General features: G+C 41.6%; 1 protein-coding gene across 6 annotated transcripts in view; it reads left to right on the forward strand.

Annotated features, from left to right (window-relative positions):
• The window catches only part of sox6 (SRY-box transcription factor 6), a 162225-nt gene that overhangs the window by 110361 nt on the left and 34314 nt on the right, over positions 1-17550 (forward strand). For all 6 annotated transcript variants that reach the window (XM_077563710.1, XM_077563707.1, XM_077563705.1 and 3 more), the window contains 4 exons: positions 4199-4278; positions 12942-13091; positions 15359-15551; positions 17014-17201. In XM_077563710.1, the coding sequence (XP_077419836.1) occupies positions 4199-4278; positions 12942-13091; positions 15359-15551; positions 17014-17201 (611 nt within the window). The remainder of the gene's footprint in view (positions 1-4198; positions 4279-12941; positions 13092-15358; positions 15552-17013; positions 17202-17550) is intronic.

The following is a 17550-nucleotide window of genomic DNA, read 5'->3' on the forward strand; positions in this document are numbered from 1 at the left end:
CCGCAGGATGAAATGTCAGCTATTTTGGAACTATGGAGCCATGACAGCCTAAACAAAGTGCCTGAGGGAGGGAGTCTTTTACCACTGTGCTTTTTGCAATAGGTTTGACATCGAAAATGTTTTAGTTCAAATAACAGAAGCTATTAGGGAATCGTGGTCAGAGGTCGGGGTGTATACACTTGCTACATAATGCATGAGTTGATGAGGGGAAAAAAGCTGCGGGGAGGTCTGGAAATGACTTTTACAGGAGAGGTATTTCAGAACATCTATTATATCTCCACGACAAATACAATCCGCACAATGCAGCTGGAGAGGACAATGTTATCACCCCCACCTGCAGCGCATGCAGGATGCTGCCGCGCTCTTTTTTTCTTCCACGGAAGTGGCCGGGCATTTACTTCCAAGACTAAAGCACACTAATCTGATGTTATCATTATGAGACCGCTCCCAGGGACCACTGATTATGACCCCGACCCTGTTGTGCTCGCAACGGCAACAAAGTCACTCAGGCACCGTGGTGGTAAGTCATCACCCCGTCCACCGGCTGTGCTCAATGGCCTGCTATTGTACGCCAGACAAGCACAGCCTTTCAAGCAGCAGCTCATCTTTTAAACAAATAGGACTTTCCACCCCATCTACACTGTTTACCAAGATGTCAAATCATTCAGGCCTGTATACAGCTCTCATGTTACTGCATGATGGCACCGCTGTTTCCTTTTGCTCTCACAGCACATGGGCCCAGAAATAAAATAAAAAGTAACAGTAAAACAACAATCCACCATTTCAGAGACCTACATGTCTCTTTTTGAAATGTCTTAAATCAACTATTACTTTACTATTACAAATTATTACTATTTCTAGTCAAAATACTGTTGTAGAGATCTCAATATGGAGTTACTGATATCTACAATTCAGTTATATCTGTAATACAGCAGCGGAACTATTCCTAATATCTGTAATTCTGTAATAAGAAATCCCATACACATGAATGGTAAAGGGATGGGCGAGGACCGATACCAGATATCGGTATCGAGCCGATACAGGTTTTATTTCATTGGATACTCGCGACAGCGGCCGATACCAGTTTCGCTTGAAAGGAGTTGTACAACCACATATTTTGACTGGGACTTTTGCTGGCCACTGAATTATTTATTTATTTATTGAAATGCATTTTCTTGTGTGTTCTATATGAAATATGTATTTTATGAACAATTTGAAAAAAAATATTAGAGCTGTCAAACAATTACATTTTTTAATCAGATTAATCACATCTTAGAATTTTGATTAATCACGATTAATCGCTTAATTAAAAAGTATTTTTATTAAAAAAAAAAATTCCCGCCAAAATTTAAAAGAGCACCCATTATGTTTTCTTTTGACATTTAATGTTATGAGAACATTTTCAAAATGTTTTGATCCACTGCAAATGCTCATCCTCCTCTTTTTCGAATCAGTTAATTACGTGTATAATTTAATAGTATATATTAATAGTTTGACATGAAAAAATATTCTGAATGTCATACACAAATATTTATTAAATGCTTTTCTTTAATGTATTTAGTTATGTTTATTGCTTAACACAACCTGTGCTACCTTTAACGCAACCATCCGCTGTCAGCTAAAGGATCATTTGCGGTCAAAATTAATACATGATTAATGCGATCATTTTTTGTGATTAATTAATAAGTGAACGCTTTAACCTTGACAGTACTAAAAAGTATAGAAAATTGCTTTTAGTTTCATGCAATTTTAAGAAAAAGATCTTTCTTTAATGTTATCTGTCATTGGTTTAATATAAATATTATGTAAAAATAGTCATATCAAGAGTTGAGTACCTACTCTAGGTATCAGTCTGGAAAAAATGGCGACCATCTTAAGGTGAAAGGTCGTTGCAGATATCTGTAATTGAGTTGAGCCCAGATTCAAACACCCATCCTCAGGCATATGCTACCCACTAGTCCAGCGTGCCACTCTGTGGCTTTTCCATTCACAAGATTTATATGCTACAGTGACCAGGTCAACGAGGGACAAGTCATGGTTAAAACTGGTTTAAAACATAATCCCCATTTAGCCAATGACACTGAGCTGGCACAAGGCCCGTTCTGCTGAAGCCAAGTGCCTATATGCTGAATACAGCCAAGACCCACATCACCCTTCCCCAACGCTCATTTAGGACATGACTCTCCCTAGGTTTCACATGACATCCAAAGACACCCGGCCATTTATTATTCCCAAATATCTACGTCACAGGCAGCACAGAGAGAGACAAGAGGGAAAGCGATACCGAAATGAAGGTGTAGAAATAACCACAGCGCAATGCCGCACGTCCGAGCCAGCACTATTTGAAACCACTACTGCCGTGTGATTTTATTTGCTCCTAAATGGGGATTGAATTTCCATGTCCCGTATCACATTGTGCTGTGCTGTACAAGATTGCAAAGTGAGGCAAGCGGGGCGAGGGCAAAGTGAAAGAGAAGGTACACACATTTACCTTGTCTGTGGCCTAATGGCTCTATATGTTTGTGAGGAGAAGTGACAAGAAGAAGTGGGGTCTGAGGGAAGGCCAACTCTCCCAACTCCCCCTCCCCTGCTCGTGCTTCAAACCAGCCTCCCTGGGCTGCTCCATCTCTAAAGATTGTTCTGGCCAAGTCAACGATTGGTTAACATCTAACGGCTATACTGGATATGTGTTGTAGATAAAATATCTGTTTTTCAGTTTTGCCTGGTCATTAGGGCTGTCAGTATCGAATATTTATTTTTTTGTACAAATGATTATTCTATCGATTATTACAATGATCAATCGAATATTCAGACAAAATTTTAATTTGCATTAAAGTGGATACCAAACCTTACTTTCCCTGTTTATTAACCATTTTTGTTGTTTATTTGACTTAAAAATTGCTCAATATCAGTTTCTGGTTTGGTCGTTGTTTTCCAAAGTAAAAACAGATGTTTGCAAATGTCTTCTTTTGATTCAACACAAAATACCTTAAAGCACTACAGAAATCGGAGAATAAATCAGAGTATCTGAAGATAAGCAGTGGCTCTAAACAATTACTTGGTTATTAAAATAGTTGTCGATTAATTTGATCATTGATTTCATGTCAATTGATCAATTAATTCTCACACATCTATTAGTCATTGAGAACATTTTAGACATCCATTACAAAATTCTTCTTCCTAGCCTCTATTGTCATTTAATAATCAGTATGACATCACTTTTGTCAGTCCAAGATGTCTTCAATATACATATCCCCAATTTAGAAATTAGTTTTAACGATGTGAAATTATGCTGTAAAAACAGGAGTTACAATTACCCGTACCCTGTAAATGAGGAACCCCATATACACGAATAGCAAAAGTGAGTTGCAGGTGAAATCAAATTCAGTTTTGAATACATCTGCTGGGTTAAAAATAACCCAACATGGGTTAAAATAACCCAATATAGGTTTAAATCAGCAGTTTTAAATAAGGATGTAAGCTAAATCCTGATTACAGATAATGCTGTTGTTTTGAGAGACTATTCACACAGTTATTCCAAATGTAATTAAGACTAGTCAAAATAATGTTAAAATCTGCCGTGCTTATACTGGAGTGTCAAGTTTAGCCTTTAAAAGTGAAATCCATAAACTCATAAAGTGGCCTGTTAAAGACTGACATTGACCAGCAGTCTGATGGCTAATTGCTGATCACACTGATGTGTGGAATAAAAAGGTGCAGCTTTGTTTTAATCTTGTTATTTGGCCGGCATTCTTCTTCTATCCAGTTCACACACACACACACACAGAAATATTTTCACTCTGATCCCTGTCAGAAACAATAACGTGCTGAACAATAGCCTGCTAAGCCTAAAGCGGTCTGAACTGCCTGAGAGGATACACCGGGCCTATTGCATAACTGCTAATTGAATATCCGAGTAGCTCCTTAATTGTACTTCTGAACCCAGCAAGCGCACACTAGCCTCGAAGAGTTCCTCAGAAGAGGACGGATGGTGTGTGACGTTCCCAAGTAATCCCGCTCCAGTCAAACCAGTTGAGCCTTTTGTTCACGTAGATGTTTGGGCTCGATTGCTGTCCGCGTGCCACATCGCCGCGTTAATAATGCACTGCAGGACGCGGGATCCGTGTTGGCGCTTGCCTGCGCGCTGTGGGCCGGCTCATTGTCTCAACCTGTATACATTGTTGTCTCTCCCTGACAGGTGATAACTACCCCGTGCAGTTCATTCCCTCCACAATGGCAGCTGCGGCGGCATCGGGACTCAGCCCCCTCCAGCTGCAGGTATGTATACGTCGCCGGCAAAGAATGCTAGGGACACCCGCCAAGCCTTAGGCAGAAAGAAAGGATGGCAAAGCAGCTGTGCGCTAAGTAATGAGCTGCACACTAAATAATCCTGGAGCCCGCCCCCCCATTCCTCACACACATGCTCATCATATTACATATGTAATTCATCCGGTTTTATAGAGGCTTTATCCTCTCTGGCCTTCCCACACAGAGGAGGTATGAAGATAATAGTTATCAGAGGGGATGAGAATCACTTTGCTCGCTTTAATGGCCCACCAGCAAATGTATCAGAGGGCAATTGACAGCGTGAGCAAGGAATCTTTCTTATGGCTTTTTATCTTGCAAACCCACTGACACTTATTTTATCAGTTTCTCTTATCCGAGTGGGGGGAACAAAAGAAGATAGGAACAAAAATGTGAGCAGTCGTATCAGGTTCTGTGTGCAAAGAAAATGTTGGGAAAGGCTCCACGCCCTATAGACTGCTCCGGGATGTTTCTCACACAGTATTTCAAAAAGGGAAAAAAAGAAAGAAGCTGAACCCAGGTCAGGGCCTAACCTGAGGCCATAATGTTTAATATAGATGATTACCTAGGTTCTATCCTTCACATTTGATGGCAAATACAACTCAGAAGAGCTCCTCGCAGCATGAGCTTTGTGCCCACGTGATGTGGAGTCCTGTGACTATGCACTTTGACAACAAACATACAGAAACGACTGCATAACAACACGATGGTGCCAGCCGTGAATTAAGTGACCCAAATAAAAAGGTTTCAAGCTGTTTGTTATCACTCTTGGTTGAAGTTTACTGTCAAACTAAACATACAACAAAGAGAATATAGCTTTGCCATTAGTCCAGACCAGACGTTTTGATTTTCCGGGACAGTCCCGTTTTCGCCAAACTTATTGTTTTGCCCTCTTATTTGCTCTTGTTGATAGTGTGTAGACAGTGTAAGGTCCAGCTACAGCAGTAAAACGTTGTGAAGAAGCATGTCAAGATTAAACAAGAGAGCTGAAGACAGTGGATGATAGGAGAGAGGGGGGAGGGGGGGGGGGGGGCTTTCACACATTGATATATGTGGCACTTGTCCTTCGGAGGCAACCACTGTCAGTGTTAACGAGCCTTGGCAAGTTCTAACAGTGCTTGCAGCTGGCTCTGACGAGCCCTGTGTCATTACGCACCCATGAGAAGCGCTATCAGAGGCATGTAAGGTGTTCACCGCCGCTTTGCTTGTGTTTGAAGGGCCCAAATGGATACGCGTCTTGGATGTGTGGTAATGCTTTGGTTTTAAACATGTGTATGGTAGGCCCATTTGAGTGGATGGGCGGTTCAAACAGGCGTGCTCTTGTCTATTTATAGTACTATGTGAGGTCAAATGAGACAGTCATATATCTGAAGGTTAGGGTGAAGAGGGGAGACAGGTCTCGAGTCATTAATTGTGACTATGTATCTAACCCTGGGAATGGGCGAAAGCAGCGCCTCCACGACCGTGACTTAGCTGACCTTTTGCGGACATAGTAAACAAAAAAGAGGTGCATTTGCCATTAATTGAAGTCTGTCAGCCTGCCATATAGTCCACATGCTCTTTACCCTGCACCGAGACTCCCCTTAAAACAGCAAGGCAAATAAAACATGCACTTTTTAACACGGCTGGGACCAACAGACCATGTGACTGCCACGACTTCTTCTATGAAAGCATAACGAGATAACTAGGATGAAAACTTAACCTCCAAAATATTATTTCTTCAGAATGAAAATGTACAGAGGTACATGGAAATGTATTGCAATATTGAGATGAGTACTGAGTACCCGATTTACGAGCCATAGTTCGGCCAATTTTTGCTTTGATTTAAGAGCACAAATGTGACATATGAGTGATGTATGATGGCAAGCTTCAAGCTATGTATTGCTACTTCCACTTGTTTAGTTGTCAAAATAAGCGTAAAAGAGAATTACACGTTTTCAAAACAACCATATAACGTCATATAAATAAAGTCAGCTAGCTTAACGCTACAATATATTAGGAAACGGCATAGACGGGCTGGTGCGGTGTTAAACCACAGCAGTGATTTGAACACAAATGGTTCTGCAACATACTGTATGTAGACAGACAATAAAGCAATGCTGAAAGGCATATATTCTTTATCCTCTGTGAAGAACAACTATTATTGCAGCATACTGAGTCACTTCAATGTTTTCCAACCGGATTAAGTAATGTGGTCATGGAAAAAATTCAATGCAGATCTCAAGGCATCAATCACTGTATCAGAGTAAAAAAAAATGCTATTTCATGAATCACTTTGGCTGTGTTAAATGTCTCTTCGGTTACTACAATCTGTTTCTTTATCAGGAATAAAAATGCATAGAGCTGGTAATGATAATGCCTCAGCGTAAAAAAAAAATCATCCTCATTTGCATTTTGTGGATGAAAATTCCACTAGCCCCCAATCAAACATTCATGTCATCTGCATAGCAAGGCGTTATGTTCACCAATTTACTCCAGTTAGATTATTCAATATATGAACGGTAAAAAAAACACACACACAAAAAAACAATCTTATTGGAATAATTAATTCCCACAATGCTGCCAAGGTAATAGGATCCAGTCAGGGAGGCAGGCTGCTGCGTCAGTCATAATGTTGCACATGCAAGCCCTTCACATTCTCCTCTGTCATAACATTGTGGAATCCAGCCCTCATTGAGAAGAAACCCCAACAAGGTAACAAAGCCTTGGAGCTGATGGATGTAAATGAATCTTGCCGGATGTGTTTGACTGCCGGAGACTGTAATTTGCTTGTCAATACAGGGTGGTAGCGTCACTGCGCTGGCTGGCAGTCGGCAAGTGGCTTGTCAGCACACACGGCTGTACCACAGGGCAATTTCACTCAATGTGTTCCTGACAGATTGGCTCGCGTCCTCAACTCACAGGAGAGAAGGCGGGTAAACTATCCCAGCGCGACGTGCCCCTCTTCATTAGTGCCCACACAGTGAGGCGATGAGGCCGGGATCAGCAGGAAACAATGGCTGCATCTCCGCCTGTCCTTGCCTGATTGCAAGCGACACCTTTCACCTAACACAGGAAATTGTGCTTAGATTGCGCCACAATGTGTCCTGACATCCACTATATTAAGCTGAGTGAAGAAACAAGAAGAGAATTTTCCTAATTCTACAAAAGACATATCTATTTGGGACACCAGTTAATATGTGGCTTATACAAGGCATGGATATACAAAGGCAATAATCACTCAATGCAAGCTTCCTCTATTTTGAAACTGTGAAATAATCACTATAATTGGTAGGGATGTCTCAATCACATTTATTTTGATTTTTGAGCATCTGCTGATACAGTCCCAGTACTGATAATATATATATATATATATATATATATATATATATATATATATATATATATATATATTCATGGTTTATTTGGTTTATAGTAAATCTGAACATTTTTATTGTAGTACAGATTAATTTCCGTAAAAAAAAAAAAATGTAATTAATGGGAAGAGGACCTTCAAAAAATAATCACATGCTAAATTGCAATCACAATTTTAAAGATTTTTTTTAAATTTGATTATTTTCAAAATTGTTCGGTCCCAGTTCAGACCAATTATTATGCGATATAACTCTAAATATTAGATTGATAGATCACATAGTAAAATCTTAACTACGACTCATTTATTTATCAGTCAGCTTCTTCCAGACAATTTGTTCTTTACACTAATGTCACATTTGTTGGTAAACATTCACATTAGCATTACACATGGGCTCCAACTGCACGAGATGGAAAGCGGCCCACATGCTCGGCCGCAAGCAGACCTGATCTCACACAGACAGATACAGTACATCTGAAGGATTTCTCATTGCTTTTCGATGACTCGTGTGATAAGGAACAGAGTCCAACAGTCTGGGGACAAACAGGAAGGAAGTGGGAGTGAAGAAAAGCTCACATTATCTTTTGTTTGGATGTAAATGCCTGTGTAGTGCAGATGTGAAGAAACAGATTCCATCATTAGCAAGTGAGGCACTTTTGACTTTGAAAGCGAGATGGGGAGAGAGGAGGGCAGGACACAGAGAAGCGACATACTGTAGCGAGCAGCTGTTTCCCTGTTTATGAGCAGAGGAGGCCAGTCTTTGAAGGTAACCCCGAGCAGTGCAGCAATGCTAGCTGGCTAATAGGGTGGCTAGGTGAGCAGCTGGATGGAGGCAGTGGTGAACAGAGGGACAGATGGACAGATAGAGTGGATAATGCTGTGAGCAGCGCAGAATGGGAAGGCTGGCTACGGGGCCTCGGGCCCTGGAGAGCCCACCACACACCCCATTTCAAGAGAAGGGTTGTGGTATTTAGAGAGAAAAACAACTTCAAATATACAGTGGTGCCTTGAGATACAAGTGACCAAACTTATGGCTTTATCGAGATGTGAGCTGTTGTAGATTTTTTTTGTGCTTTCGCTTGCGATCGCAAACTTGCTGTTTATTGTCACTTTCAGTTGATGTTTACTGTCAAAGTAAACTTAAATTAAAGAAAATGGCACGTTGTGTTTTTAAACAAACCAAAGTTTCCTCAGTTAGGGTCCCCTAGCTTAATACTAATGTAAAATGTCTTTGCAATGCTAACAGTTAGCATTGATAGTCACAATTTTAGAACCATTGAAAGCTTATTCACTGCCATTACTGAGTATACGATATAGATTTTTTTAATGGGGGGGTTTCTTTGGTTTCAACTCTTATTTTATTCTTTGATTTGGTAGATTCGGTCTATATATAACCAGTGAACGAAATTTCCTGCAGATTTTGAAGTCACCATGCTCTAAAACAGCAGGTAGTGAATGAGTTTTTAAGCAATGGATATATTAACACACAGTTGTGCACAATATAACAATACTTACAGGAATATGTATTATTTAATCTATATGTATATTTATAATATTATAAAATCTTTCTAAGTGACAGTGGTTGTGAAACTACTGTATTTTTATTTATTCGTACCAGAACCGTATATAGAGAGTGTTAGGCACAGCGTGATTGGTCAACTGCTGGTCACATGACAAATGGACACGATCTTTTTACCCTGTTGAAACCAAGTTGGCCAAACTCTCTCTGTATGCGGCTCTGTTTTGTACTGTATTATACTGCCCCTGGTGGACAAGTTGGGCACAACAGAAGGAGCAGTGCAAGAAAGTCAATCGCAACATTGAATCATGACGAACAAACTGTTTTTTTAATAGTTTATTCAATTATGTTATTACTCTAGATTTTTATAAATGAAACTATTAAAAACACAAACACACAATTTGGTGTTTCTCTTAAGAGAATGGCTAGACTAGATTAAGGGCATTTGATCACCAAACAAATAAAATTCTTCTCTCAAGACACCAGTGTATACTGTCGCTGGAAGAACAACAAGAACTGGCGAACGCAAGCAAGATGAGGGGGTTGGAGAGGAGCAGGTTGGGTGCCAGCAGATGAGACAGATGTTGGGCCATACTGGAAAGCATCGGCACAGTGCACCAGGACGCCATCTTCCACTCTTGACATCTGGGCCTAGCCTGGGTCAGCCTGCCTGCTTGCCCTGGGCAATGAGCCTGTACAAGCCTTGTGGCAAACAGGGCTGGCGCTGTTCTGCCTTTTAAATGGTGAGGTGCACTGAAGCACAGTTAATGCCCTCATATCCAGCCCAGTGCTCAACGTCCAGGCCAGGCAGAGGTGAATGAGACATTCACACGCGCACAAACACACACAAGGCAATAGTGTGTAATTATCATAGGATGGCGAGCCCTGGATAACGCTCACGGCGTATCAAATGCCGTGGAAGTTAATCGCTATGAGCAATTGTTATGGTTTCAAGGCACCGTGTTTGTGTTTTCTTTTCACGGTGTAACAGGACGTAGTGCTAAATGGGAAACGTAGCATCATTGCTGGCAGTGGCAAGTCTGACAAATATCTGCCACTGTGTTTTCCAGCACACATTATTGCCACACTGAGCCACTGCCTTTCTTGAAGCGAAAACAACTGGCTCATTTGTTTTTCCACAGAAAGTTTTCTCTCTCTCTCTCTTTCATGGCAAATGTCTACGCAGGGAACTCTAATATAGTAGCAGTGGGTTGGAATTCAGAGCTTTTGTATGAAGTGAGCGGTTAATGATTTTGCTATCCGACCAAATCAACAAGACTTCATGCTTTAATTACCATCATCTATTGAGCATTAGTTTTGTCCAACATCACCAGCAAAGAGTGTAATTTAAGTTTAATGTCGTCGGCAGCAAAGAAAGGTGCACATCCTATTTAACCTCTGCTGCAACTGGCGGGCTTGTTTTTAATTAGCACAGGCTAACAGGCTGACCTTGTGCATGCCATACTCACTTTAAATCCATGCTTGCTTGGATCAGTTCCACTCGATTGGGAGAGGGAAGATTGGAAGGGGGACCTTAGTTTTAATTTATGAGTTTCCTTGTGAGAAACACTGGCAAGACGAGGCACTGAAGAAGACTGTAGACAAAATCCTAACGGTAAATTATTTTTGGGGGACTGTACTAATGCTCGTTATTAATTCTGCAATGGAAAAGCCAACTGCAAGGTTCAGAGATTCATCCAAAAGTTCACCTTGTCCACAGATGACCTGAGTGTGATGGCTCAGTATTATCAGCTTGACCCTCACTATCATGATTATTTTTTTTTACCCCTAACTGGAAGGATCATATGAGGAAAGACCTACTACATGTAAATGCGGCAACGGGGTGGGGGTGTACAGTACGCAGACATTTTTTGCTTAGGGAGAACAGCCTTGAAGACATCACTTCGTTATCACATTGGCAAAATCAACGCCACCAATATCCTTAACGGCCTTCAATAATAATAGTCATTCATCAAACGCTAATGCTAACAAAAACCTTTACAATGCTACATTTCTGTCCTTGAGCAGTGACTGGCAGGCCAACTCTATTTATTGTTCTCTGGTACTTGGGAGGTGGACTGTTCCTGGTTAAGAGGGTAAGCACTGCTTATCACCCCGTGGCACTGACCTGCTAATCAGCGCTGACGACGTCCATCCCGACAGCGTCTAATTTGCAGCAGGGTCTAATTATGCTCTCTTTCCGGGACAATAAAGTTCTTCCCACTCAAGGCCCGTGGACAGGTCTCTTCACAAACATATGTCCAACAGACTTCACGCTTGCGTATTTTTTTATGTAGACTGAAGGGAGTGGATGCTCACCCCAACGTTGATCGCAATCATCTTTTAATGGAACACAGTTACAATTGACATGAACTAAAACCAGTCCAGGGAGAAGAACCAGAGCTCAGGAAGACATAAGGCTGATTGTAAAAAAGAGAGAGGGAGTCACTGCTATCATTTAGGAAACATAATCACTTTGTCATTTCCGCCTGCCATGTGCTGTTGTTATCCCCATGTTGCCTGGTGAGAATTGACCGCTTGTACTGACGGCCATGTGCCACAGATAACAGTTCTTACAGGAGCATACATCTGCTTTGATACGTACGTGGACATAAAGCACTTGGTCCAGCTTTGGTCTCTAGTGAGATCAGATTACTTCTTTTTTTTTTTGCAGTCACACAAATGCAGTCTGTACATGACCAGAGGAATCAGGAAATGACACACAGGTTGCTGATTGGCCAGAGGAAGAGAAATTGGATTCCCCCAGACTAACAAAACATAAGCCTTACCTTGTCTCGGGATGGCAGACGTGTAGGAGTTAAATGCTGCATTGTGTCTCAAGAAGTAAAGTGGAAGCCTACATCAAGCAACACTGTTTCTTATTAGTCCTATTTGCCAGAACTTTCACAATTTACCGCAGTACACAAAAGCGAACTTCAACACGTAATGGATTGAAAGTAAACAGATTTCTGGGCTATTTATGCTTCAAAACACAAGTACAAACAAAATATTGTATCAAAAACTACATAATGACACAACTTAATCTTAAGAATTTAACTTATTATGCCCCAAAATATTTAACCACAGAACAGTCTAAGCCGGTGTGGAAATATAAAATGATGCTTTAGACTCCAAAACAGGCTGGAGAGTTGTTAAGTCTTTGGCCGGTCACTTGAACCGCTCTCTTGTGTGGTAATGTCACTAACACTTGCATGTCGAACTGACTGAACGCCAAGGAAAATAACATCAGTGTTTTTCATGCAGCTTTCTAAGCCTTCATAATGCTTGTGTTTAACTTAATCTTACAATAGCTTTCCCACTGAGGCTTTGGGTTTCTCGTATTGTTTAATGGGAGTCTCTCACATGGTTGCGAGGGGTTAAATATCATGCCAGAAATGTAAATTGGAGGCTGTATATATAACTGATTTCGAGCTATGAGAGATCTTTGCTAGCACACTTGCATCACACTGCAAACTTTTCTGTGTGATAAGTGGAAAATAGGGGCTCCAAGTATTCTGAACGCCAGCCATCTCTATGCGGTTTTCAAGACTGCTGTCTCTCTCTGGGCTCCGCCTTTGAAACACAGTTAAGACCTTTGATGGAGGTTCTCTGCCAGCCTCATGGAAAGAGAGGAAAGACGCTAAAGAGAGAGAGAGATGAAGGCAGACACAGAAGCTCGGGAGAGGAAAAGACAGAATATAAAACTTTGAATGTTGGCTGTATCTGGATGTTAACATCTTGTGGCTTTCTCCGCCTCCTCGACAGCAACTGTACGCCGCCCAACTTGCCAGCATGCAGGTCTCTCCTGGAGCCAAGATGCCGCCGCTGCCGCAGCCCCTCAATGCCAGTGGGCCCATTTCTCCTTCCTCTCTGAAGAATGACAAGAGTTCCTCCAGTCCAATCACTCAAGTCAAGGTACAACCCTCAACTTTCAGCCCAGGCCTTGAGTAGTACTTGACCCAACTGTCCTAAAACTAGTAACTGTACTGCAAACAGTTTATCAATCTATGGGTCCTGAACTCCACCCCACTAAACACTGTGTGGTACCTCAAATGCCACAATGGGATTATGACATAGAGGGGGGAAAAAAAGATCACAACTAATGGCTGATTTAAAAAAATATATAAAAAATAAGAAGCCCTGTAAACAAATCAAAGGCCGACTGTATTTTGTGCTGCTGTATGGCATGGTTCCACTAGACCTCCGTGGAGAGGAAAGGCCATATTCAGTACATCATCCCCACTCACCGCACTAATCAGAAACACACGGCCACTTGGAGTGGCTCAACTGAATAATATCACAATGGAGAAAGACCATAAATCATGTCTTGGAGTAGCAGGACAGCGCTCGATGTTTGACTCGTAGCAACTGACTTTTGATCACGTATGCTGCATCATAAACATAACATCAGACTGTTCCACTTATTGGAGAATGAAGTGAGACAAAAATTGCAGGCAGGACAATTATAAATAATAGTATAAATGGAAATCAAATATATAGTGGCAACTCTCCATCTGTAGCCACAGTGGAAAAAGATTGCCTTTCGTTTTGTTTGTGTACTTTCAGCTTCAGTGCATGACAAACTGTTATTGGCACAGCAATAACAAGGCCTTGGGGCAGCCTATGTTTGAGCCATATGTTTGGACAAGGAGGCACTTGGGCTTTAAATAAGGCTGCCAACAGCAGCGCCTCTTCATACACTAAAATATTGCTTATTGATACATACAGCCGTTTACTGTAAATCATAGCCAGCACATGTTCAACATCATACAGTAATTATTGTAGTCTTACAAATCTACTGTATTTGACTTTTTATTTTATTTTAATGTGCATTCTAGTCATTATTTTTGGTATTTTTTATATCTTTTAATGACTCTACTTATCACTCTTAACACATAGGTGTATATGACCAATAAATCAATCAAACTTTATTTATATAGCAGCTTTCATACATAATAATACAACTCAAAGTGATGTGTAATTAAAACATGCATACTACAATATAAAAATCCCCCAACTTCCCTACAAGCACACCTAGACTGTCACACACACAAACAACCTGAGAAGTATGTAAATCAAAAACTTTGTGGGGCACAGAGATACCATGTGAGGAAAAGCACAAGGAAAATACGAGAAAAGGAGATACAAACTAAAAGACAGTAAGATTAATAAATTCAAAGAGTAAAGGAGATCACTTAAAAGCCTAATTAAAAAGGTGCATCTTGAGCCTCCTCTTAAAAATACTAACAGTCTCCACGGAACTGATGCCCTCTGGCAGGCTATTTCATAGGTGAGGACCATAGTGGCTGAATGTAGCCTGACCATGTGGTTTGGTCCTCACCCTAGGTATAGTGCCAGAGGACCTCGGGAACAGCGAGGGCTGATACAATAAAAGCAGGTCAGATAAATAAGATGGCCCAAGACTGGTAAGGCATTTAGAAACTGATAAAAGCACCTTAAAATCAATCCTAAAAAACACGGGGAGCTAATGCAGTGATTTTAAAACTGGACTAATGTGTTCCCCTATACAAAGTATTGTACAAATTACTACTTTTAATTTTTAAATTCAACCAGTCAGTAGTGAGCTGTAAAATGACAGAGAGCATACAGGTATGTGTAAGATGGACATATTGCAGATGACTGCTGCTTATCTCCCATCACCATCAGTTCAAGCACGTACATCACCAAAATCATTTACTCCTCCTCCGACTTCAAAACTACACAATTTAGACATCACATTCTATATTTTTGGCGTGAACATGTCAAAGTATCTAATAGCAAGTATTCCACGAAATGAGAAAACAAGCTAATTAAGCAGATAATGCGAGTCGACGTGATGAATGGAACAGCTGTCTTTGATCACTGGCAGCGGCGTTATCTGGTCATTATTTATTCTTGCAACCAGAGTGCACAGCCAGAGAGGAGGGAGAACAGATGAAGATGTATAGACAGACAGAATCTGCTTTAATTAGTGTGAACAAAGGCTCGGAGCAACTGTGAGGAAGATCACAGTGGCAACGCTCTGCAAAAGGGAGGATGATGAGGACAAGAAAAAGATGAATCGCATTACAGTACAATGCCGTGCTTGCTTTCGAACAAGGAGAAAAGTCCAAATTAGAGGGAGGGGCGGGGGCCCGTTCACGTGTTCTTGCTCATGCTTATTTGTATCTCCGCTACTGTAGGAGGAAGGAACACAGCCGCTCAACCTTTCGGCGCGGCCAAAGACAACGGACATGGTCAAGTCGCCCACTTCCCCGACGCAAAACCTGTTTCCCGGCTGCAAAAGCAACGCAAACAGTTTCGCTAGCAAGGGTGGAATCCCCAGTCCGCTTGGAGGAGGCCTGGGCCTGGGCCTGGGCCGGGGTTCATCGTTAGGTAAGACCTAAAAACAAAAAAGGACATTCATTTGTGTGAGTTTCAGAACTACTACTATCAGTTTGCTGTTCAGGTTCTTGGAAAGAAACGAGGCCATCAGTGTTTTGAATTTTTGTAAGCACAACAATCTCTTGCCCTTTGCTATTCCAAATGTCATTGGAGCAGTTTTGCCAAATTGACACTTGGCTAAAAAAAATTCTGTCACCAACTTTACCAGTTTGAGAATCTTTATAGTCATCCAACTACTACAAGTTTCTCAAAATCTGAAATATTCTTGACAAACCACACAGGAGAAGGCCTGTTACTACCAAGACTAATTAAAGCATTGAACTCTTAGAGCAGGCATTTGTGCAAAGCCAGGAAAACTTGAAGTGGAGGGTCACACTGGAAATAAGCATTAACAAAAGTCATGCTTCGTCCATCCATTTACTGCCACTTAGCCGGGGTCGGGTCGCGGGAGGGAGCAGCTTTAGGAGGGAAACCCAGACTTCCCTCTCCCCAGCCACTTCAACCAGTTCCTCCGGCGAGATCCCAAGGCGCTCCAAGGCCAGCCGAGAGACGTAGTCTCTCCAGCATGTCCTGGGTCGTTCCCGGGGCCTCCCGCCGGTGGGACATGCCCGGAACACCTCCCCAGGGAGGAGAACCAGATGCCCGAGCCACCTCAACTGGCTCCTCTCAACGTGGAGGAGCAGCGGCTCTACTCCGAGTCCCTCCCGGATTTTTTCTTGTATCTTGTAGCTTGGGATCTTGTTCTCTGGGTCACGACCCACAGCTCGTGACCATAGGTGAGGGCAGGAACGCAGATCGACCGGTAAATCGAGAGCTTCGCCTTTCGGCTCATGCAATTCATGCTTCGGAGTGAGATAAGAGTTTTACCACTTGCTTCAAGTGTAAGATTATGATGCCCAACATCCTGAAATTGTCACAGGTCAAATTTACCATCATTAGTTTTAGGGACAGAAGGACAGCAATTTTGCAATGCTGCCCTTGTGTATATTGGTGAGCCATGAGCATGCTTACAAAAAGCCTAATATGTCAAATGCTGAATGACACCTGAAACAAGATTGACTTCTTGGACACCCTGTATAAACATATATATTTTTTTTTATAATAAGGAGTAAGTCCAATTTTCTTCCTGGATTTTCGGGTGGCCCCTGGCCCTTTATCCGATTAGAATTGATCTGGCTCAGAATCGAATCTCCACATCCAGAACCAAAACAGCAAAAATCTATACTAAGGTGACCTTGACACAAAGCAGAAATGTAATCTTTAGTCATTAGGGCATTATGACTAGAAATGTTATGACTATTTTAGCCATTTCTGATTGGTAGAAAACAGTGAAGTGAAGAATGACTTCTCTTTGCCTGAAACTAGTAAATAGTACAATGCAGGTAAACAACACGAGGTAATTAAAAAAGGACAACAGGCCTTCGGACCTTACTCGATGTGTTTGCATGCGCAGACATCCTGTCAAGCCTCAACTCCACGGCGCTGTTCGGGGACCAGGACACGGTGATGAAGGCCATCCAGGAAGCTCGGAAAATGAGGGAGCAAATCCAGAGGGAACAGCTGCAACACCACCAGCAGGGCATGGAGGCAAAGCTGTCTGCACTCACCTCCGTCGGCCTCAACAACTGCAGGGTTGACAAGGTAAGACCCATCATTTAACACAGCTGATTGTCTAATGCTAATGGTGCTATTTTTTGTTACTATTAATATGTAACAGAAAATATGTCTGTTTTTTAGGGCTGAAACGGATTAATAGAATTTTAATTAATTTTAATGGGGAATAGTGATTTGATATTGAGTTAAGAACTTGGTCATGGAGCAAATCAAACTCACAAGTCAAGGTCCCACTATGTTTTCAATTAAGACCAGACCTAAAAAACAACTGGTGTGCCAACCTGTCCTATTTTAATCGCCAATTCTGTCACCGTCTGCACTTACGGTGCTATTTTTGCTGTGTCTGTCACCCTCACAAACTTACATAGTGCAAACT

This window comes from Vanacampus margaritifer, chromosome 4, assembly GCF_051991255.1.
Source record: "Vanacampus margaritifer isolate UIUO_Vmar chromosome 4, RoL_Vmar_1.0, whole genome shotgun sequence".
Lineage (NCBI taxonomy): Eukaryota > Metazoa > Chordata > Actinopteri > Syngnathiformes > Syngnathidae > Vanacampus > Vanacampus margaritifer.